The sequence below is a fragment of the Gnatocerus cornutus genome, chromosome 2, assembly GCF_029298725.1.
Source record: "Gnatocerus cornutus isolate USDA-ARS CGAHR chromosome 2, icGnaCorn1.1, whole genome shotgun sequence".
NCBI lineage: Eukaryota > Metazoa > Arthropoda > Insecta > Coleoptera > Tenebrionidae > Gnatocerus > Gnatocerus cornutus.
Genome location: NC_142234.1, coordinates 6,632,591 through 6,657,125, shown reverse-complemented (window position 1 = coordinate 6,657,125; position 24,535 = coordinate 6,632,591). Strand labels below are relative to the sequence as shown.

The following is a 24,535-nucleotide window of genomic DNA, read 5'->3' as shown; positions in this document are numbered from 1 at the left end:
GGGAATAATGAAATAAGTGAAAAATTGAATCTAGTTGCACTCCGGGCGACTGCTTATACATAGTTGTAGAACAAAGGAACTGTAAAACTTCATTTTTAGCTCAATGCACAGTAAATGTGTCAATAGAGAGAATTTTTATGATTAATTCCCCTCGTTAGCGGATTTCTAATCTCGCATTTTATTTATATTCGTTATAGTTGCACCGCTGAAGGGCGAAAGGAATTCGATCGTATTTTATAATCAAAGATTTGCAAACTGTGATTATCAAAAGTTCCTTTAATGGTAAAACATAATTAAGAGGCAGTTCAGTTTGATCAAGTCGACGATCAGGTGCGACCACCCGTAGAATAACGGTTTTAATTATATATTTTATTGAATCTCTAAAGACTCCAACTCCGCCTTAACACCTCGATTTTGAATATTTCGGTCTTTGCGGTTCACACCTTGTCCCAAATTTCAGGAACGATACGCTATTAATTTCGTTATTATTGAAGATCAAACAAGTCGTTTGTTTTGTGATGGGAAATTTTCAATTACGTACCCCGTACAGAGGCTTTCATGACTTTTCAATCATTCTGTTGCAGTTAAAAGACACTAAAATGGCGAGGTGCGGTCTCTTCTATAAATATAAATAAATGAATTACAATTTAATTGACTTTGACCATTGATTTACAACACTTATTGCATTATGCAAAGTGAACGCTTTGAAAACCATTGAAGGGAAATTGAGTGTTTATGTATCGGTTTTATTGTCCAGACAGATTCTTATCGACAGAGAAAGCCTCACATATTGGGGATTTATAGACTATTATTGGTGCGAAACGTTGATTGGACGTGCGATTGTCGTGATGAGTGGTGTCAGGTGAAAAGAATGCTATTTAAGGACATACATTTACTCCATTCATGAAAGAGAGACATGGAGACAATGACGAGTGTTTTGTTGCGGAAATTCGGAGCTAAAAGTCGTGAAGAGGAATAATAGCTCTATCCTTAATTTGGATGTTTCTTCTCGTCTAAAAAGTACAGCAACTTCAGTATCATGTTTCCACCATTAGGAGTTGAGTAATTGGAGGATGAATTCAGCAATTTTACCTCCGGCAATTTGCCTTCTTGGCCTCCGGTGCAATTTTTAGTTCCGGCAAAGTGATTAATGTTTTCATTCAATCGTTACATAGTGAACAGACTCTGATTTTATCAGCCATGAATAGCGAATGTCATACATCTCATACGCCACACTAATTTCACCGATCCCACGGGACAAATGATATGTGCAAAAATGACCGGAAATATCTCTCGTCACGTTCCGGTAGAAAACAAGGAAAAGACCGATTTGCTTGTAAGTTTCCTTATTGGACGTCCTAATAGGGTAGCGACATGATTAAACTTTGAAAAAACATTGGCGGCGTGATTGGTGCGAGTAACCCAGTGAGCGAGGTCGGAGGTCGGACGCGGTGAGCCCGGAAGCCACACCGGAGTTGTGTGAGCACGAGTATTGTGCACTTTCACCTCCCGGAGCCATCAACCACCAGTGTCTTGCTTGTTATGCCATATGTGCCTCACCCCGTGATGGCGCAACGGAGACGCCCGAGCACAAATCAAAAAGGAAAATAATCGACTACATTCACAGGCAGAATTGTCCTTTCGGAAAGTGAAATACTTGAAAACTAGAACTGCGGGGAAAAGTACGCTGAAAACGGCAATTGTAATAAATTCCAAGACGGAAGACAACTTCAGTGGTACTTAATGACATCATAAAATCAGACGAAAATGCGCAGACCTGCTGAACAGTGACTTGGAGTAATAACACAAATGTGTGCACAATAAATGTCTGTGTATTATGTATATTGCTTATTTATGGTATCCACACCTTTGAGAGAAACTGTCCCGTTCCAATCATCAGTTATCTTTGTGGAGACAAAAGAAAACGAAGTTTTGGCGACCCGCCCCTGTTTTCCCATCGAAAGATAACAAATAGAAAACACCGCCACAAACAGGCCGTAAAAAACGTGCGTACATAAAATTTGAGCACCCCCATAATTACCACGACAATGGTCCCTCATGGCCTTCTCAATTTCCCCCATCCCTTATTACTCCCTCTAATAAGCGTAACCGATCTTGATGGGTTACGTAACAGTGCAACAACATTGCATTTCTAACAATGTAAATACATAAATCAGAATAGAACCGTCCCTGGAGTACCGCGAACAATGAATAAAATTAAATATGTCTCTCTGAAACGATTATGGGAAGCCGTTCTTGTTTGATCTTTAACCATAAATTCACTGAATGTCTTAGGGAAAGAAAGGGTTGTTTCATTTTCTATGCGTGCACGCTTACTATTTATGTATTATGGGGATTTTCATTTCATAATTTAATATAGTGGACTATTAAAGTGATATAGAAGGGGGGAACCGCCTTGTGAGTGTAATATTAAAATAAATATGTAAAGTAAGGTGAGTCTTGCATTTTTTGACTGTTGTTACGATTGTAACACGCAATATTCGCTACAATTTCTCTCTAAATCAATCAGATGTCTGAGCTGATTTGTCAATACTCGTTGCAGTCATATCATGTTGCGGAATCATTTTATTACCAACTTTACCAATTCATTGCACCAAAATGTCGTCATATCAACAACAGTCAAGTCGTGTATTCTGATTGATTGATAGAACCGGGATTATAACGAGTTGGGGGAATTTTAAAAATGGGGTAAACTCAACAATGACAATTTATGATTGGACTGGCGTTATTACGGCGATCCACGACTGGTTATACCTTCAAAGTGAAGATTGATAACCGATAAGTGATGAGTTGTTCAGAAATGATGCGAAGATACTTTGTAATTAATTCAACGTGGATGATGACGAGAAGAATAATATCATCTGTAAGTTTTGAAACTGAGATTGATAAATTGATAAGCGAGGTTAAATTTATTAGTGTTATTACTATCTATCAAGTGATGGAAAAATTACAACCTTACCAAATAGAGGCAGTTATTATATCCATTTACGGTAACACTTCTTGTGTGTAATTAACCTTAGCCGGAGCACTAATATTTATAATTAAAATTTCTGGACTATTACGGACTAAGCGCTAACGAAACTCCAGAATTATTTTTTTAACTTTATGTCATTGATTATGTAGCAACCACAACACGAAGAGCTTAGTAATTTTCAGAGCGGTTGTAATTTGTTGTAGTGAGATGTATTCATTCTTATTAACTATTGTTTGTGGCATCTTAGAACCAATTTTTATTCCAGTAGCAAAACAATGGATCTATTCTTCATCTTAAGATATTGTTAAGACATGTTGCAACAGGAGCTTAATAACAGCTTTCTTTAAACATCCAACGCCTTGCTTTTCTCTACCTTGGAATGTGTACATAATGCATAATAGATGATCTTTGGTTTGCTATTAGGGCTGAAAAATGTATGCAGACGTTATTATATCACAATTGTCTAATTTTGCCTTTTTTTTTCTTTTAAATCGACTCTGGACACCAGTATTTTTTTTTAATTGTTGCCGATTGTCCTCGTTCTATTTGTAACATTTGACATTTTCCACAAACGACAATAAAATTATATCCAGATATGTAATAGTTTTCTTTTATGTTACCACGATCTTGACGACTGAAGTAATGTTTGTCTCGTGAATTTCAGACAATACAATATAAAACTAATAAAATTCCCACAACTGAGTTTATTTATGTGTATTAGCACTGAAATTAATGTAGCGTTTCACTTAAAACTATTCATGAATTAACCATGGAGCAAATGCTACAGATTAAACATTTCATTACTTTTGTGGATTTATAGCATCTGGAGATTACCATAATAAATTTCGCGTTTTCTACACCACAAACTTCCCTGGAGCAAATCCACCCCGTCTATTTTGGATGGCCCACCTAAATAAACGCACAGATGGGCCTGTATTAAAGTATGTGGGGACACAATAATATAAATGGTATATTGTACAATGTGCATGGAATGGACATACCATGCGAGTTTTACACTATACTTTTTCTACGACTGGGCGTTTTCGGCTATTCGGGCAAAAGAAACACCGGACGATGTTTGATGTCAACGGTTTGTTTGTTTTTGCACGTTGCGTTGCTAGAGATTGCCGCACAGTCAACTTGCATTTTATTGGTACAGCAGCGAGTGTGGAATGAAAAAGTTCTGTACAGTGTATACAGGGTTTTTATAAAAGACAATAACAATTCAATAGACTTTTATACCATATTGAACTTTCTGAATTTATCACATAGCAAATTTTTTTTCAAAAAATTTCGCACTGAGAAGTACTTGAGCGTACAATATTTTAATAGATTATCTAGAAAGCCACATAATAAGTACAGTAGACTTGCGATAGTGTGAACTAATTAAGGCAAACCTTCACATTTACGAATTGTTCATAGTAGTGAGGGTATGTGAAAATATGTGTTACTAAGAAATTTTATTAAACAAAGTACGTAAACCAAGATATGAATTTATTTTGAAAAATAACTCGTAAATATTGTCTGTTTTAGCTTTTTTTGAGACTTTTTAAATGCGAGTAATGAGTAATTTTCTCCATTTTTGTCGAAATAATTTACAGTTCCTTTTTTTAAACCACAATCTTTCCAACCGGCAATGTCGCCTAGAGAAGTTCTCTGGTGAAAAAACAAGTGCCAAATTAGTGAGTTTTCTGAAAATTACGCGTTTTTCCGTTAGAAACGTCTCTTTTACAGTCTGTTGAATTGTAAATTAAAGGATTAATAGTGAAAAGACTTGACACAGCCTGAAAGGCCGTTATGTGTTGTAATCAAATGTCATTTAGATAACTAGCCTATATTTTATAACCAGAAAATCACCATCGACAACGTTGCTGGTTGAAAAATGGGAGGAGAGTGAGGCTTGGTAGTTTAAAAAAAACGGACTTTAGGTTTACTAGCCTTAAGTGTTTTTTATTTTGCAGGACCACCGATTGTATAAACAACGTTTTTGAGAATTTCAGCTCTCAGCTGTTTAATCTTACAAACTGTAGCAACATTATACTTGCGCATTTACACTAAAACTTGAAAATTTTGCTTTTGTGAATAACATAATAAATTGTACACGCATCTTTGACTAAATCTTTGCTGTTTACGTTATGAGGTAAAGTTGTTCAAGTTGCCGAGGTTTTGCACTAAAATTATGGTGTTCACGTTAGCCGGTATTCACGGTATGGCGAGTCTACTGTACTTCACTGTACGAAATTGAGATTATTTAGTAAACAAAAAACAATGCAAGTTGCTAGAATTTTTTGAAAACCGGCATTTAATTCATCTGGGCGACGCCACGCTCGGTCCGGGCCTGTCTGGATAATCAAGGTCGTAATGTAGTGATATTTCAATACTAGCCTAGAAAAGCGCAAATTTGTGATAAATTTAAGAAAAAAACTCACAATTCCATGTTTTAACAGATAGAAATTAATTTTATGTAAGAAATATACTTCAAACATATATAGGGTGTCCCAGAGCTTATATATGACCTATAGAGCAAGGGAGATGGTAAATTTCAAAACAAAAATTGATTAAACTTAATAGTAGGTATTCGAGAAAATATAAAAAATTAACAACCAATCCCGAAAGCTTATTCTAGAGGTGGAGTAAAAGTCAATCAGAATTTCCTAGGCAACGAGAGTGTAATGTTCACCTGACCATGGATGATAGTATGTGTCCATAGTTACCAATTTTAAAATTCTATTCAGCTTCTGGATTGGCTACCGTGTTTTCGTCGGGTAGGTAGGGTAGGTATAACAAAAACAACTAATATAAAGATTTCTACCTTAATTTTCATTTCAAATTCAACTTGTTTCTAATAACAACCCATGGGGTGATATCAGTTATCAAGTTTCAATCGTGCCAAAGACAATAATTCTCTTTGTTCGAAACCCCGAGATGTCAAAAGTAAAAGGTCCAATTCACCGCTCTCGTTCTCTTTATCTCAGCCGTGCACCTTAACCACCTTAACAGGTTGATATGGAATTATGAAATGCACCAATATTTATTACTAGTAATTTAGATAAAGCATACAGTCATTAGACGGCTATTGTTCTCATTTCATCTGAAAAAATATCCATCGTGCTCAAGTTACACAATCGCCGCCACTTATCGTCCGTCCATTAATAGCAATAATTTGTTTCATAATTAACAGGAAAAAGGACCAAAGTTCCGAAGAGAGGAATGACTCCCTCGTCTTCGTACATGACCCTTTTAGCCTACCGGAAATAGATTGTCATCTGGACCGTGGATGATCATTAATATGATACAATCTGGCTGCTGAAGGGCGAAAAACGATTAGTTGTAATGTTAGTGAGCAAAGAAGCTTGTAATTTCATTTTACAGGCAAATTGCGTAATTAAACGCTACAACTCGCGATAAATGCTATGAACGAGTGTGGATTTATTGTCTAGCAAGAACAAAAATTATATGGTGTGTAATCAAGACCAGAATTGGTATGTGCTCTTGATACTGTCCTTTAACATTTGTCGTTTCTGTTGAAATAGTGCGCAATAATACAATGAAAAAAGTAACGCTGATAGTAGACAAGCAATGCAAAGAGTGAACAGAAGGTTGAGATAGGATCAAGAAGTATGTATTCAGTTTTTATCTTTCATGCTTTTTCTAATGTCAATAAAGATTATGCGTGAGTGTTGCCTTTGATGGTAATCGTTAGTTAACTGCGATCATTTAATTATCTTTTTCCTGCACCTACGTACTGTCACTGGTGATGAAATTTAATCATAAATTAGCTCCGATCAGATACTCTTCTACCAATTTATTTTTGAGTAAATTAAACCTTCGGTTTAACATACCGAGTTTAACATGTGTAATCGTTACGACATTCTCCGACTAGTTCCATTATAGCTTTATAATAATAATTAGTCCGTCTCTGAGGCTGCGACTATCCTCAGAAGCTCATGATAGAAATAATGGGCAACATTTGTTAAAGTTATGCCCGTGTTTTTCTTGGTAGGAATTCAACTTGACACAATTTCACATAATGCGCCCATTACCTGTCTAACTAATCCGCGTAATGGGAAATGACATTGTTTCAAAACGGTTTTTACAACCATCACACAATTTCAACGCTTGATTTGTGCAATTCTTCAAATTGAATGGTGATTTTATGACCCATTTTGTTAGAGACGGTACTCACAAGCTTAAACAATAAAATAGAGTTAACCTCATTCAAGCGATTCAAATTGGACGGAAATTGTAAACGGGTCGCCAAAATTATTGGTTCCTTCCTTCCAAGAACGATACAGTTCTTGTCGTATCTATCGTTAACTCAAAAAAACTCATTCGTAGTTGGTTTTCAAGTCATGTCTTTGATTAAAAAAAGCAATTCTTTGTGTCAAATAATTTAATATTGTCAAACTGAGATCTATGGAATTCCAAAGGTAATTGAGGATGCGTTTTTATTTGTTCGTTCGATATTTTAATTCAATTCTTGCTGCTTGTTTACAGAGTGATCTGTCATTCCACCTGAACATGAACTTTCAAAACCCATAACTCTTGAAATTTAAGCAGCATCGGCATCCCTAATTACAGCTCTCAATTTTACTCGTTGGGCAGGTTCTGCGTGCTCCCACCGCACCGGTTCTTGATGAAATCTTCACTTTGATACAATGCACCACACCATAGACCGTAATCACAACGTTAAATTAAAAACGTCAGTCATTTCAGAAACAATTAAGTCCTCTAAATTTTTCTCTTGTTATGCATTTTTATTTCTGTTTTTCTTAAAGCCGTCAGTTCAAAGATCACGGCCTTTTGACGCTCAAAGAACAAAGACTCTTTAACTACTTTTTCTGTGCAGTCATCGTCCAGGTTAATCAACAATTTCTAATTTTGATTCACCTGCTCATACTCTCACTCTCTGGCTACTATGTTTATGACAATTTTGCCGAGTTGGCATCCGCTTCTTAATTTGTTGAGTCGCAAATTGATAATACATAATAACGGAGGCAGTGTTATTACATCACTTGTGGAAGTAGGATTAGGACGATTATGGTAACGTGTTATTATTTGGGTTAACATATTGGTAGTCTGAACTTGTTCGCGGTAATTTTGTCCATTTCTGACCGTAATGTTATTCATCTGACAGAGTGAACGATGCTGGGTAAATAAATTAAGGTTAATGTAAAGTTGACGGTATTGGTCAATTGAGAGCGACAAAGTGACACAATTAAGGGATGAGCTGGACGTTCTAGTCTAAAAGTAAATACAGGTTTATACAGGTGTTTCACAAATAGACGGGAATCCTTGAACTGATTAGTCTTTGGACTTCCTAAAGAGAGATTCTGAAGCTTTTTTGTTCTAAAACATGCTGTTTAGAAACTAAAGCCCTTTAAGATGACCAATGAAATCCGTTAGAAAAAAAAAACTATAAAACACAAGTATCTTGTTATGCTGCCGATTAATTTGACGATTGCTGACATTTGATTGGCGGAAAAACGATCACATGTCACTTTAACATGATGTTAATTAAGGTAAGGTTAAGATAAATAATCGAAATGAAAGATTTAATAACTTAGCTTCTGTAAACATGCTTTTATAGTTCTTAAATGAAATACGTGAGGATAAAAACTACTGCACATTCTCAATCCCTAAAGTCTTATCAGTTCACGGATTGCTGTCTATATACGAAACACTCTGTATAGAACGACGTTACATAAAAGTTGGGATCTCTCTTGAAGATTTCACTCTTATCTGATTTCAATAAGTACACAATTTTAATTGAATTTCGACGATTAAATATTTGATTTTCAATCTCATCTTTAAATTAGATTTAAACAAACTTAAAGGCGCAAATCTCATCACTAACAGGTTCGTGATGTGTGATTTGATGAATTTCACTTTGTGTTAAAAGCATATTGACTATTATTAAATTTCCTACTTGTGTTGAATATTATGTCTTAATTTGTAAACCTTAGCGTTATCTACATTTTTAATCTAAGCTAGTTCCACCTTCGTTGCATTTCCCAGCGACCAACTCACGGACTACCATGTGAATTAGCATTTGTAAACAAATCGTGTGACAATGTGAATTGGTAAGCGGCCAACACAGTTGGAGATAAGCGTTATTATAAATAAAAGTGACCTAGATCCATTCAGTCAAACAAAAATCGCCGCGACTTCGGTAATTTAGCGTTGAATACTTCCTGCTCATTTCAATTGATCATCGTTTTTGATTCTTTTCTCTTTAAAGACGCTACAATTGATGTTGTAATAGCTTTATTGTTTTAATTTATTAGCTTAGTGAACGTTACGTGAGCGGAATAGTTGTTGTCTTGAGGGAATAGTTGTCTTGAGATAATGGAGTAGTTTGTTTAAGATATTATATAAGAAATTTTTTTGAAAGAAAAACCTAAATGACTGCTCATTAGTATCGTTAAAGGAGCGCTGCCTACCACACCTGCGCATGTTGAGCTCCTTACTGTGTTTATCCGGCATGAATGCCATACAGTTCCCATATTAATAAATAATCGAATGCAGGCAGAGACAAATCGGCTTTCCACAACGTATTAAAGCAACCATTTTATAAGACTTTTTCGTATTAAGGGGACACGAGAGCAAAATTTACAGTATTTTTTATTACTTCTAATCTCCCATCAATTCTCCTGCGGTGGCTTTGAAGTTTCCCTTTTCAGATTTATAGCCAGATTTTTTCGCAATGCATTTGTTGCCATGAGCCTATTGCAAAAACTCATTTCCCCAATAAAAATAAATCAAAGGCCACGAAAATCTCACTTTTCTTTGATTACATTAGTCATCGACGATCAATGAGTTCGCGCCCGTCAAAAACTTTCAATCTCTTTCTTTTGATAAACCGCCTCACGTTCTTTCAACCATACCGCGATCTCTATCATGAATAAAATGATAATGAAACCAACAATAACCCTAATTGTATACAGTCCATGGTTGTCTTGGTACTTTACGACCATCAGACCAAACAACAATGAATTTTGTCTAGCCGGAAACGGTTCATCACGTTTAGGATATCCGGCGCGACGAAATACTATCCATATGGATTATGGTCGCGTGGCCTACTCACAAATCTGGGAACATAAGGGTTGACGCGTCCATCAGAGTGTTTAGGCGAGCGGAAGAAACTAAAATGAGGTAATTGTGCGTGCGAGAGGACCCCTGTGCGTAAATTGGAGGAAGGAAGTTAGTTTAGTTACCTAGGGTAGTTTAGTTGCGTTCGCAGTGTCGCTTTTTAGGGGTCGCGTTTAATTTTATCTTGTACTTGGAAAATTAACAGCGCATCCACCATTTTTCACTTTCAAACTTCATCGACTAAGAATCTGTTTTTTGTTTCAGATTAAAAGCGATGTCGCCACTTTGGTCGACAAGTATTTTGGGACGTTATATGAAAACTACCAGCAGTCCAAGAAGTGTTTGGTCAGACAAGCCAGGGATTTGCTCGTCTGTGAATATCACGGGTGTTTACACAGATTTGAGAATGAATTCTGCCTACAGGCCGCAAAGCTTCTGCAACGTGTTAAGGTGAGTGGATTCGGGGTTAACGCCCGTGATAAATGTGGGGTGGTCTCGACTTAAAGGAGGGTTTCCGCCCTTGATTACTTTATACTTTATTAATTTACCCACAAAGATGGATTCAAATAGCTACTTAAAGGGTGCAAATAGAACTCGAGGGTTAGCAGGATGAATGAAGAGAATTTCAAACACTCTAAGAGCTCATTACCAAAAGTAACCCAGAAGCCGCCTATTAATAAGTGAAAATCTTATTTTTGACTATAAATCGTGATGAAAGTCCGAATCATCAATCTCTTCCTTAATTATGTTGAATTTACATCATTTAACGCGGCACGTTTTCGTCTAATAAAATTGTGACGAATTATGGGAGACCTAGTTGTACTCTTGCCCAATTACAGAATTCAAATTGTCTGTTTTATGTCAATTATAAAGTTATGGCGAAGGAAAAAGTCGAAAAATTTCAGCCGCGGAAGCATTTCTTTATAAATAACTGGGGCCGGACCCATTCCTTCGAATTTATCACCGGTCTAAATGCATTCGTTATAAAATTGGTTAATGGGTCTGACACACGCCATAATGCAAACACACTTCATCATGGGAAAAAACCACCAAAAGCTTGTAGGTTATTTAACACGTAGGAAATGGACGTTTGTAATTAATTCTTCTACTTTCATATCTCCCATTTTTAAAATGCCGCGTTTTATACGCTACTTAGCTCGTTTGTCTTAAGCGTATATTTACTAAAATTCCATGGGAATTTTCTTTTGATTAATCGCTACATGGATTGGTTCCGATTAGGGACGTTTCCTCCAGTGATAAATGGAGAGAATAAATACAGAATGTATAAATAATAATAAGGTACATACAGAGTGGTCAGTACCGTAATTGTTTCTAATGTTTCCGTAAAGTACTCGAGCTTAATTGTGGAACTTGTTTCATTTATACCATTTGAGGTTTATTACACGAGTGTTTCCAGGTTAGATGATACTGTACCGCATACATTTTCAACGATCTGTTATGATTTGACTTGGAACGAGCACAAAGCAAACCCGCAGAAAAAAGACATTTGAAAATGTTATTGGCGTCTGTTGTTCTATTCTTGCGCCCAGAAATAATGGATAATTAAGCTAATTAAATATACAAAAATCTTAACTAATTGGGCTATAAAACTCTTGGAGGTAATTATAGTTTTTTGAAAAATTAGCTTTTCAAAGACAGTAACGGTCAACTGTGTGGTTTTAACTAATGTCACTGAAAATTATAGTAGAGAAAGCAGAAACTTATTTAAATATTCATACCACTAATGATAATAATTATGGTATTCTGGAATGAGTTATAAATTTTGAAATTAACAAAAAGTTGACGAGTTATTAGATTTACTACCTTTGCTGAAACTTTCTTTCGGTCAGTAATCCCAATTATGGTTCTACAGTGGCGTAAAATATTTTCATCAAAGTCATCAAAGCTATTTAGAACTTTCCGCGTTAGAGAAGACACCCAGTTGAAGTAATTTTATTGTTATGAAAACGAAAACAGGAACGAAATTAAAAGTTTCTTCTCATGAAACTAGTTAAAACTTAGAAACAAAACAATGGACCTAAAGCAGTAAAAAGGAGCATTGAAATAATGACTAACAATTACATTTATCGCAAAATTATAACAGTACTACTAATAATCGAGCATTGTTGTTTTTAGCCTTGATCTTTAGCAGTTTCGGCGTTGAATTACAAACAGTTCCGCGTTAAAATTTAAAATTTTGATTATTTTTCGACCTTCTTTATATGCTGCTGTTTTCCTGCATGTAAGGCCATTCGGACTTTTTTTTAACTAAAAAGTCTAAATGACGCAAACTTTCAAGATCTCCGACAAGACAACTTTGACACTGAAAAAAGTGATAAACTAGAATGATAATGAAACGACCATCGGGACACAATCTGCAACCCATTGTTAAAAGCCCATCTCCACACCCACCATCACCTCTTATTACACATTTAAACGTTTTTTACCTTCTGCATCCGCGCCTTCCTTTGTGGTACCTGTGCCTATCTCAGTATCCCTTTACGGCTCATAAATAAAACTGAATATTTTGACAGGACCTAATGTAAATGCCGCGATATAACTCAGCATCTCATATCTAGTAACAGGTTGAAAAAAAATCTTTTTTTTGTGTTTGTTTTATTTATGTCTTTTCACGTGTGTATACGCACCAGGGTTGTTAGTATAGTACGTATCTTGTGTTTGCCGCTTGTCTACTAAAATTAAACAATAAACTCTTTAGAAGACTTTACGTGTCGTAAAAAGAGCTCAAAGTGCCATTATTACCGGTTTTTGTTATCTTTCCCACTGCAATCACCGGATTAAGTTCGGTTTTCGAGGACACGATTTTGGAAATTGGAACGGTGGAGATATGTGAGAATGTTAATAACGAGCGGAAACGACTCAATTAAAAATTTGCAAAAAATCCATCGATTTTGAAGTGGGAAAGATTCCGATACTTTGTTAGATCAATTAGCGTGCTTGTTCGGAAAATCAATCCCGCCTTGGAACTTTTACCAAAATATGTCCTTTACTCCCAGTAGAAAAATTCCATCTCTCGTCAGTTTTCTCTTGCAGTGAAGGGTCTTTACAAGCTGTCAATCAAGAACAGAGTTGAGTTTAATTAAATTTATATTAAATCTGGCTCTAAATACCTCAAGCAAGCGTGCGTTACATAAATAATATTGTTATAACCAGAGTATTTAATATCAATCAAATTGATCCTAATTAAAATAATGGTTATGTCTGTATGTATATTTGTGGAATAATTGACACAGTTCCCATTGCTCCGAAAGGTCATTTCCTCGGGTTAACGATAATTCGAACTAATGGCGGGATTTTTTCGAATTCGAAAATGCCCACTTTTGTTCCACTTTTATGGCGAAATGTCAAGAACGTAACAATTGCGGCATTTAAACAATACGATCGTTTGTTTTAGGTTTTTTGTTTTTGCAGTAATAACTCAACTTCTCATTAGGGTATTACTCCCATAACCTCGATATGGCGGCGACCAAAAAGGGAAAATTGTAAATGTGCTGGAAAAATTATACGAAGGAAGGCGAGCTGAGGTCATAGTGTTGCGGTGGGATTTATTGAGTTGATATTGTTCTAATTTTCAGCGGTACCAATATTGTTATAAATTTTTTTTCACCTTGTACAATAGTTGAAATGACCAACTCACAGGCACGTTTGAGAATTGAGACTAAATTCTTTGAATTTTGACATAACTCCATCCAGTATTTTTACTTTTGATTATATGATCCTCAGACTAACGGAATTGTTCTCTTTAGAAAACACTAGAGAGGTTTATCTTGCACATTTTTCAATCACTTCTTCAAAAGTAGTGGCATTTTTTATCCCGTTCCACTCAAGAGAAGAGAAGAAAGCTTGTCGGATTTATTTGACGAAAACAAAATAAATATCAATAACGATAACATTAGGAGCATTCGAACAATGCACTCGTTTATATAATTTTTTTTGTTCTCCCATTTGCGTCATTGCCCTATTTTACTATCCCATTTAGGGTATTACTCTCTTAACCTCAATCCTGCGATCCGAAGATAACACAAGAGCCTAAGGCTTACCAATGTTATAATTGCCTAGCATGTGCCTGGAATGAAACGACGTTTCCGTGTATATTCAAATGCGTCGACACGTGACCTGAGTGTTCACAGGGGTTGTTTTTTTTCTTCGATTGACATGATGAGATAACGGATTGTGGGTGGTCCTGTGTTTAAGATAGTCGTTTCCAGGTATCGGCCGATACAGAAAAATCGGCTTCTTTGGGTGAAAGGATATCTATGACAGCATCTCTGGGGGTGAAGTAGTTCTTTGTTTTTCTTATCTGGGTTATCTAGTGTGGGTTTTTTATTAGCGAGACTTTGAATTTAATTCAGGTCAGAGTGCTGGTTTATGGAAGGATGTTACAAAACACTGTTTTATTGTCTACTCTAAATTTCAAGGGACATCTTATGTAAAGAATGTTTTTCCTAATTGTTGAGTAAACGCAAATGTCAATTAGTATTACGTAAAAGATGTTAATTATTACATAAAAGTCGATAATTTGTTTAATTATTGTTGTTGTTCGGTAGACACGTGAAGTGCGCAACTAGGAGTTCACCTTTGGATGTCAACATTGTCTTCAATGTCAATGATTTCACGAGTAGCAGTGCGAAAATTTACGTCTCAAATTTCAGAATTTTCATTCCAAATATTTTTGTGATATTTCACGCATATTCGTGCCGATATTTTAAATTTTGCTTTTAATGTGATCCTAGAAAAAACCTTGTTGGCTACTTGTGCAAAATAAATGATACACACATGACTTGTTGTCCACGTCTAGTGTATAAAACAGTACTATTAAGCAGCTTGTTGCAAAAGTAGCCATTGTATTGTCAATGCAAATTTGATTTATCTATTTCCTTGTAGCCCTTTAGGTAGAAATGAACAATTTGGAACATTTTAAAAATCGAAACGCTGTTTTTTAGCTACCTCGCTCATTAAATCAGAAATACCACAGACAAATTAATTGAGAAATAAACTGGAGGAAATTGAGATCTAATGATGGACAATTACTTACAAAGCATGATTGGCTTCTGTAAACAGTTATAACTTTTTCAATTCTCTGTACATTATGCTGGCAAAAAACAATTACATCTTGTGTAAATGCTCAATCAAATTATTACGTTACGAAAGTTCCGGTAATCACTCGAACGAGCCAAGATTTACGAGACCAAAATCACGAATTACAAAATTAAACGTAATAACAACCCAAGACTCTGAACATAGCAATACCAGCAATGGAAAAAGGATTTATATCTACATATTCATCTGATTTATAGTCCCCATTATCTCCACAGATAATATTTCATATAACTTCATTCTGTTTTGACCACATATCACATCGAAACGCTTTCACTTCAAAATCCAATTAAAAAAAAGGACTAGACGCTTTATCATGGAACATAAATTTTGGACGAAAAGGGCGATAATTTGTCCTGCTTGAGTTTGAATGGAACCTGAATGTAGTATGATATTCGATTTGGTCGACTTTAGGACACTGGTCCTGACACTAATGATACCATAAAGAAGTAGCCTTTTGATAGCTTGGCGTGCGTAAAGGACATTCTATAAGAGCCTTATTTCGTATTCAAAAGAATCCTTATCTTACCGTATGTTAATCAGTTGATTTTTTGCTCCACTCTGTATAGTCGCGTGTTACATACACTTTCGCTACTGATTTTTTGCGAATTCCACAACAATTCCCACAATTACGATGAAACTATTTCTTTGCTCCTATAAATCATGTTTAGCCTTGACTCTTAATAATCAATTTAGAAAAACGAATAATCGGTCACGCATTATTCTTGTAGTTGTAATTATTATTTATACGTTAATAAGGCGCTTAATATATCAAAAGTTTAATGGCACTCCGTTGGTGCAATCATGTAAGGGCGTTGGCTGCAAACGTAAAGGAAACGATAGAAATTTGACCACATAATTGAAGGTATTGCTTTGAAATTCATTAACTTTCGTTTATTTTTACATTGTATGGTTAAAAAATAGCACGTCCGTTAACTAGATCGGTCTAATTTGTGGCTTCTCCTGTTTTCTTGCCGCCGTGGAAATTTTTTATATAATCTGAAGCTTTCCATAATATTTTGATACGTCTTTCAAATCCACCCTCCTTTTGTTGATTTTAGCCTTGACTGCTAAATGACAGGTTCTCTTCTCTACCTGAGAGTTAATGTGATCCATGACGTCTCCGAATCCCTTCATCCATCCATAATTAACCATCAGAACCCTTCAAGAGACATAACTAACATCTTAAGTGGCTACTTCGTAAGCTAGATGTGATCTTTCAAATTGTGTTGTCCAAAGAGTCGGACGCAACAAACATAAAATTAATTAAATCAGTCGGTTTAGACTCAAACGAAGAGCAGCTCATCAACTACACATTGTATCTCTACGATTCAGCCACCCCTCACCATTATTGTGGATGCTCCATTGTCTGTTTAGTGTCTTGTGATGAACCCCTGCGTTCTCACAATAACAAAGCACAGGCGATGTGGACACCAAACGGCGACAGCTTCTTCCAGAGGGATTTCGGAAATTGCTTCTGTCAGGTGGAAGGCAGATTTTTATAAATTAAGCTTGTCATTCTATCAAATATGGTCGAGAAGTGACATTGCATCTCGCCACTTTCAGCCAAGTAATTTTCAATTAAAACGGTTCTAGCAACTCGCTCGTTTTTCCCATTTTCTCTTTTCCGTTGTTTGTGAAACTAACGAGAATTATCGCCGTTTTACGTCATCAATTCTGGAAAAGCGCTCTCGTTACGTGGGAATAAATTGTCGTCTCGGATGCACGAGGTGTCAGTTTCAAATTATCTGATTGTGATGTTTTATTATTTTTTCATCAAAAATATTTATCCGTTGACGCAAGCTCCTGCTGACTCAGTTACGTAATTAAAAATAGCATCGTTGTTTGAGGAATTTCCTTAGTGGAAATGCCACTTAAAGTTGGTGCAAAAATATCTCTAAAACCGTGAGAGTTATTGAGGAATTTCCTATAGATACTTAATTATAGACTTTAGGAAATCCTCGGCTTTTGTGCATAATTGTGTTATAGGTGGCAAAAGATCAATGGAGTTCATTGACGTTTTCCCAAAGAAAATTCTAATCGCTTTGTAAATAAACCTTCGATTTTTGCCTTTGGTCATAAATTTGGTTAATGCGAAACGTTCAGCGTTGGGCTAGGTTAGGTCAGATTACTGTTATTGATCTGGGTATGGGTCGAAACCTCGAATTGATTAATATTTTAGTGATATGTTAAACCTGAAGTGTGCTTTGTCTGCTTCATTATCCGAAACACGTAATTTTTCATTCGAAAATTGATGGTGATGGTTTAAACTGTATACATTAAGATATAAAACGGTCTACGTTTGTTGTTTGTTCGGTAATAAATTTCTATTGATTGTGATCAAAATTAAACAATTAAATCGTGATCAAACTTAACCTTGTCTCAACGAATTAGCTGTATCGTTTTTTCTATTTAAATTTGCACATTAAGTGTGTGTGGATAAACTGATTTGATACCTGTTGTAATTCAATACTAGGTGGAGTTTTGATGGAGTGTTATTCCGCAACATTGGGTGACATTTACAAGGTTGCACGTGTTAACAAAAAGTAAAGAATTATAATAAAAATATGAAAGAAGAATTTGGGGCGACAAACGAAAATAAAAAGGGCTTTAATTAAAAATCGTTATACTTCAAGGACTTTTTCTGGGAACTTGTTTCATGTTTATTAAAATGGTGATGAATATTCACAGGAAGTTACTAAATTTTCTTCAAAACAGTGCTTTGTCTGCTCTCTGACTTGGTCCTTCCATTATTCCACCCATCATTCCTAGACGTGACGCTCACCACCGCTATATGGGCCATCGGCGATGCCTTTTTTTCATCTCTCGTCTACCACATCTTCTCAGCGAACATTGTCCGATGTGGGGGAGACAAGAGAACCGGAGGAGAACCTGGTCGTTGCGCCCAGTGCATTCACAGCAATCTCTGATCAGCCGCGGTCCGACTAAACAGACTCGACTATTATTGGTTAGCACTCCGTGTGGTTCGCATCGGCTCTTGCAGACAAACGATGCCGTGCGCCGGTACATAACGTTTCGTCCTTTTGGAGGTTCTTGTTTGCATTATATGCGAATTGTTTTCGAGTGTTTGGTGTTGTAGACTAAGCTTTACGTTTTTAAATAGAAACGAACGAACTTTGCAGAAAATCTATAGGTACGAAATCACGAACTTTTGTTGTATTCTTAAAATATCGTGTTGTAAATAAATGTACTGTATTGTTGATGTGAGTTTTTATGTGTTCTGCAGTGTGTTGAACGATTTATTGCTGTGTAATTTGAACTCACCGGATTATCGGATTACCTTGCAAAGGTAGGAAGGAGTTAATAAAACTGGAAAAATTAAACGAATGAATGAAATTTGACTGTGCACTTTAGATGTAATGAAACCGGGAAATGGGGGTGCAATTTCGAGCTTTGAAGGGACATTGTCTTGATTCTTTCTTGGTAATTGCCAGTTAGTGTCGGAAAATGAGAATGAAGGAAAGGGTCTTGATTAGGAAATTTTTACTTCTTGCTAACGTTCACAAAAGGCAAAATTTAATTTGGGGGAGATAATAAAGGCAGTTATATGATATAAACCTGTGTAATTTGGTTTGAAGAAAATATTCCAAATATCGAACAAATTTTTTTAAATTTCAACGCAAATTTTCAACGTTGATCTTGAATTTTTTACGATCAATCAGAGCACTGTATTGGTGTAAAAATTCCTTTTCAAATTACCTCTTTTTACATTTTCTACGGTTGGATATTACATATTATAATGATTTAATGAACCGTTATCTAAATGTTGGAAATATTGAATTATGGGATACAAATATGTGTGAAAATGTAGATTTGCATTAGAGTGCTGTTATTTTATTTATACTGTTATAAGCTTTTATGTAAAATAATCTGAAATATTCCAAGATTTGTATTAAATGATTCACGATCGTCAGTAAAAGAAATGTAATTAAATTATAGTGTTATAATATGTAGTTGCTTTGTTTAAACTTTAATTGCAACAGGTTCATTCGTTGGCGGGTAATACAGGTGCTCCAAAATTGACGCAAAAAATGAGAAATTGTATAAATATTTCCCGAAATAGTAATTAGAATTAGAATATTATAATTAGAATTTTATTTTGTTGTCTCAATTCAAATAAATTGGAACATTTATCAGATATAATTTGGCAACATTGTGACAAATCTTACGTTTATGAAATCAAAAGCTAAAATTCATAAAAATAATTTAATTTAAAAACCAGAAAAAGAAAGAGAATGTAGATTTTTTATTCATTAAATTTGTTAACGGGTTATTAATGTGCAATTTAGCATATGTAATTAGTTACTAGTTTTATCGACAAATTTCTTAAATTAATGAATTAAATGTTGGTTTAAAGCGCTATAACTGTTCAAACTTATTAGAAATTAACTTTTTTAGGGGAAGCTATTGTTCATATTAATGAGTTTTACCTTGCTGTACGTTTTTTGTGGCAATCTTGGAACAACTGTATTAGGCATACTTAACATACAATTAGTCAAGGGTTATAATTTATCTATTCAATTGTTCAGAACCGTAAATGATGAAAATAGCATATGTGTATTTCACTGGATTTTAGCTTACGTAAAATAGAGTAGAAGTATGATTTTTGTCAAATTTAATGTGACAAATTCCTTCCACCTCTTTATTTTTTAAATTAGGATGGACGAGTAAACTTCTAAACTTTATATTCTTATTTTCAAAAAAGTTTGAACGTAAATTCTTGATGCATGAATTTCAACAAAATCTTCTACTAGGGGTATTTAAGCACTTTGAGCTTATACTGGTATTCCAAAACCGAAAGTTCTATAACAACGTATTTTGTCTTGCATTCTGAGAGCAAATTTGCGAAAAAATTTTAATTATTCACAAACAGTTTAAAGTTCACCAATCACAATCACAATTTTTGCGACAAAAACTCTGTTGCTAAGTAACTAACAATTATATTTGAAAAATTAATGATAGAATGAATAATACATTTGTGATTGGAAAACTTTAAACTGTTTTAATTTAAAATCTAATGTTTTTTGCAAATTGATTATTATTATTATCATCAGAATGTAAAGCAAATCATGTGGTTAACGACTCCATCGCGAGTTCTCGGACAGTCTGTACATATGTATAGGTATTTATACAAAAAGTTTATCAATTAATAATTTTTCAAACGAAATAGGTACATACATAATATCTAACATTACTGAATTTAAAAATAGAAGAAAAAATACCGTTGTAGGCGTTTTTTGCCTACATCTAAATTATCATATACACACAAAGAAATCTTCATTATCAAGATAACGGTATCAATAATTTAAGAATAAATTTTATTATTGGAATCAATGTTCGCATCAACTGATTAACAAATAATAGAAGCAGTTGAATTATATCTAATTTTATATTACACAATAAAATTAGCTTAAGTTGTTATGGATGTACCCACTTTATATTTAAAGTTTTGTAACGAAAGTTCACCCCTTTCCGTAAACACGTCATTTTTACCTGCCCTTATCACAATGCATACAGACATATTTGTTGAAAAACTGTGCTTCCTCAAATAATTGTAAACCATTTCTGACACTCCACTAGATTACAACCATCACCTTATACCAACAACTTCCAACTTGTCCTTGGCCCATTATACATATACATTGTTTCAAATTACACCCACTTCCCCTAACTAACTCAATAAGATGATATCAGTGTGATTGAACACCTTCATTTCGATATCACGTAAATTAAAATAACGATATTTATCGGAAAGAACAGTTATTAGGGTGAGGTAGAGTCGTCCCATTAAGATTCAGCTCGTTTCTCCTTTCATAATTTATTAATTTTCTTCGTTTTTTGTCTCAAGGTCTGACACCAGTATCTTGAATTTTTACGACTTCGCGAATTGTAAAAATAACGAAAAATTATTATGGGTAACCTTGAGTGCAGTGTCTTCTGTAAATGTTGTGCAAATTGCTAAGTGGTGGAGGTACTAACTGTGATAATTTCATGGGAGTTTTTTCTCAAGGGTAGAATATTTTTGAAATGTTCCTTCTTTGATTAGTTCTGCTAAAATACCAAATTCTAAGGTGATAATCAGATGACTCAGGCAGTAATTGACTGATGATTATAAACTTTGAGTAGTGTTGCTTATTGTTGAAATTAATGGTGCTTGCTATTGTGATTATTGTTGTTTAGATTGTGTTGTTACATCACTTTTTACAACTCTTTTGCATTGTCCGAACCTTCATACGTGAGTGATATTTTGAAGTGCGAATTAGTGTTTTTTTAAATAGAAAAAACCAATAAGATTGATGACGTGTGGACTCGTCGTGAGTTGGCGAATTCTTGAAAAATTTTTGAAATAATGAGCGTAAAACCGGTCGATAAATAGGTGCTCTGATTCTTCCGGTTATCATAATTATTTAAACATGTAAATATTTTTATGGCTCCCACTTTCCAACTTGCCTGGAAAAATTAGAAATTGTTGCTATAATTGTAGTTTCATCTTCAGTGTAAAAAATTTGGGTCGTTGAAGTGCAGTAGTGTTCAAAACAGTTTGTTGACATAATATTATAATGAATCCGGGGACTTGAACTCGAAGCACCTATTCCTAGCCAGCTAAAAATATTGCATTTGAGGTCATTACACGAATATCGTAAAAGGAATGTCAACTTCGAACCGCTCAAAAAAGAAGCACACGAAAACTGCGAAATTTACGTAACACTCACTTTCCATTCCTCAATGACCACGGCTTAGTGGGCCACATGTGTCCAATTTAGGCACACGCAAACAAACGCAATTTTCGTCATTAAATTAATTAAAACAAAGAAACCCAGTCTATTAGCCTGGATTTTCCTTTAAAAACTGTCGCAAATCTCCGGAAGAAAACAGATTCCCATGTGACGTCATTGTCGCAACTGTAACAGTACCGCAAGGTAAAACCGTATCGGATGCGTAACAATAAGTTCCGAATTTTATTAAAATCGACACATCCGGGAGTAACAGCCGACCTTGGGTTTTGATCAAGGTAATGGGGGTGTTTTACGGGTAGGTGTTTGGTAAATTTTGGCCACCAACTGGCAGATGGTTGCGAGGGCGACAACAGCTGGAGATTTTGGTGCGATGTTTTCACAACAGATTTTGGCCGTGAATGTCGACATATGGGTAATTTATTTTATTACTTACGCAATTGGTATTTACATGTCTCGAAAACTGTGGAAAAAAGCACGTTTATATGTCAAAATGTTTGATCAATCGGTTGTGGCGCGGTGTAGTTGTGAAACAGGATTCAAGGCCAGATTAAGAAATTATACGAATTAGTTTGCTTTTATGTTTCCGTTGTTTGAAACTCATCATTACATTCGTTTTATTGCGTATCATTAAGTTCGATAGATAGTGAGTGCAAAATTGACCAGAAATGCGCAAATAGGCTAAATGGTGTCAGGAAAAGTGAACACATTTTTGGCTTTCTTTTTATGGATAAAATTCATCACGCTTGAATTATCAAACAATTTAAGAGATTTGAATTGAGTAATCAACGAAAGTGAACATTGCACGTCTTCTCATATCCAAACAGGAGAACTTTTTGAGAATCTTCTCAGACACTTTGCCCAACTAAAATTTCAATTTTAAATAACTACCGCTCTTTGGTGGTTATTAAAGTAAATTAAAGTTAAATCACACGACTCGTTGAAGTTTAATTCTCTCGAAACGAGATATGAACTTGAGGGCTTTGTTGCCTAGACTTTTTATTGTGCTCGCTATATCATCAGAATTAGCTGCTCATGCAATTAAAATGTTATTTTAGAAGGATTGTAATGGGCTTTTAAGTAGTAGGTATATCAAATTTTATTAGGTGTTAGAGAAAGTTTTTTGTTGTGTTTGTTTAAAGGTTTAAAATATTTCTGTAGGCCTTTTATAGTAGCTTTGATATATTTGATATTACAGCTTTCTTCCAAATATATTTAACCACAGCTCATTGAGCAAGCATCGTAAAACCAAAGATACTAATCATTTTCTCTGCGGTGTAGACTTTTCAGTTCTTTTTTGATGTATGAACTTGGTAAAACCAGCTAAGTGAAATCAGATGTCGATATGTCGATCTGTGTTGGCAAATTTTTTCACGTATAAAATTAGCCGTCAATTTTTTCCCCATCTTTGGCGACATTTTTAATTGGATCAAGATGACAACTTGTCAATCATGTCATAAACTTTCCAATAAAAAACCAAAACAATGCAGAATTTCCAGCAGAGGGTACTTAACTCAATAAGCTTCGCATCAAAATAACCTAAGGTTGAATGAAGCCGACGCTCCATAGTACTCTCATTCCATCAATCAAAATTAAGGTCAGTGACAGTGAGGTTGAGATGGCCAAAAAAAAGTAAAATTTCGCATCTACTCCTTCCTTCGACCACATAATCACAACCATCTAGAAATTAATTTAATTACGAGGCGATGTTTTTCCCCTTGAGCGTTCCTCCTCCACCGATTACCCTCAATTAAACTTTACTATCAGCGACCTACAATTCCATTTCGATTGTGTCAAAATCACGTTCGCTGGTGTTTTATGTTTCACTTTTTTCGATTGTTAATTCGAACTGAGCCGACGAAGACCACACGCATTTTATTACCGATGGAAGTCGTCTGGTTGAACAAGGTATTTTTATATGTTCGATATCTAGCGATAAATTAAGAAAAATGGTGGCGGCGATGGCGGTATTTTTGATACAAGCTCGTTTCTTCCGTTTTATTTGACTCGAATTAAACTTTTGTAATATAACTTATACAGGATGTTTCGTAAACAGACGGCAATCCGTGAAATAGTAAGTCTGGGGACCTAATAGAATGAGAATGTCCAGAATTTTTGTTTCTAACGTTTTTCGTTTAGGAAGTAGATGGCCCTTTGAAGTTAATCAAAATTGTACTTTGAATTACTAGTTTTTTCAAGACGTCAAAAATGACAATGAAACCAGTGCTGTTCGTAGAATTTTTATCACCAAATATTCAGTATCAAAGTCGAATCAAACGTTTTATCATTAAAATGGTAAAGTACACATTTTAATGATAAAAAGAGTTTGTCGACATGCTTGTTATTTATGGAGAAGTGCTGGAACATTGTTTAACAGTTTAATTTCCCAATGAACAAACAGATACATTTAGCAAAGACTTCAAGATTTTGGGACAATTTGAATAGACAGAAGAATAGAAGCTTTTATGTTCTCTTTGTTTCCTTTTTCCTATCCCTACTGGCGACACTGATCCAATTCTTTAAATTTGGCAAGTTTTACTTCAGATTTATAAGATGCTCTCATTTGTTTAGCAAC

General features: G+C 35.0%; 1 protein-coding gene across 6 annotated transcripts in view; it reads left to right on the top strand.

Annotated features, from left to right (window-relative positions):
- The window catches only part of LOC148178350 (uncharacterized), a 152,872-nt gene that overhangs the window by 75,193 nt on the left and 53,144 nt on the right, over window positions 1–24,535 (top strand). For all 6 annotated transcript variants that reach the window (XM_088031359.1, XM_088031364.1, XM_088031363.1 and 3 more), the window contains one exon: window positions 10,352–10,537. In XM_088031359.1, the coding sequence (XP_087887485.1) occupies window positions 10,352–10,537 (186 nt within the window). The remainder of the gene's footprint in view (window positions 1–10,351; window positions 10,538–24,535) is intronic.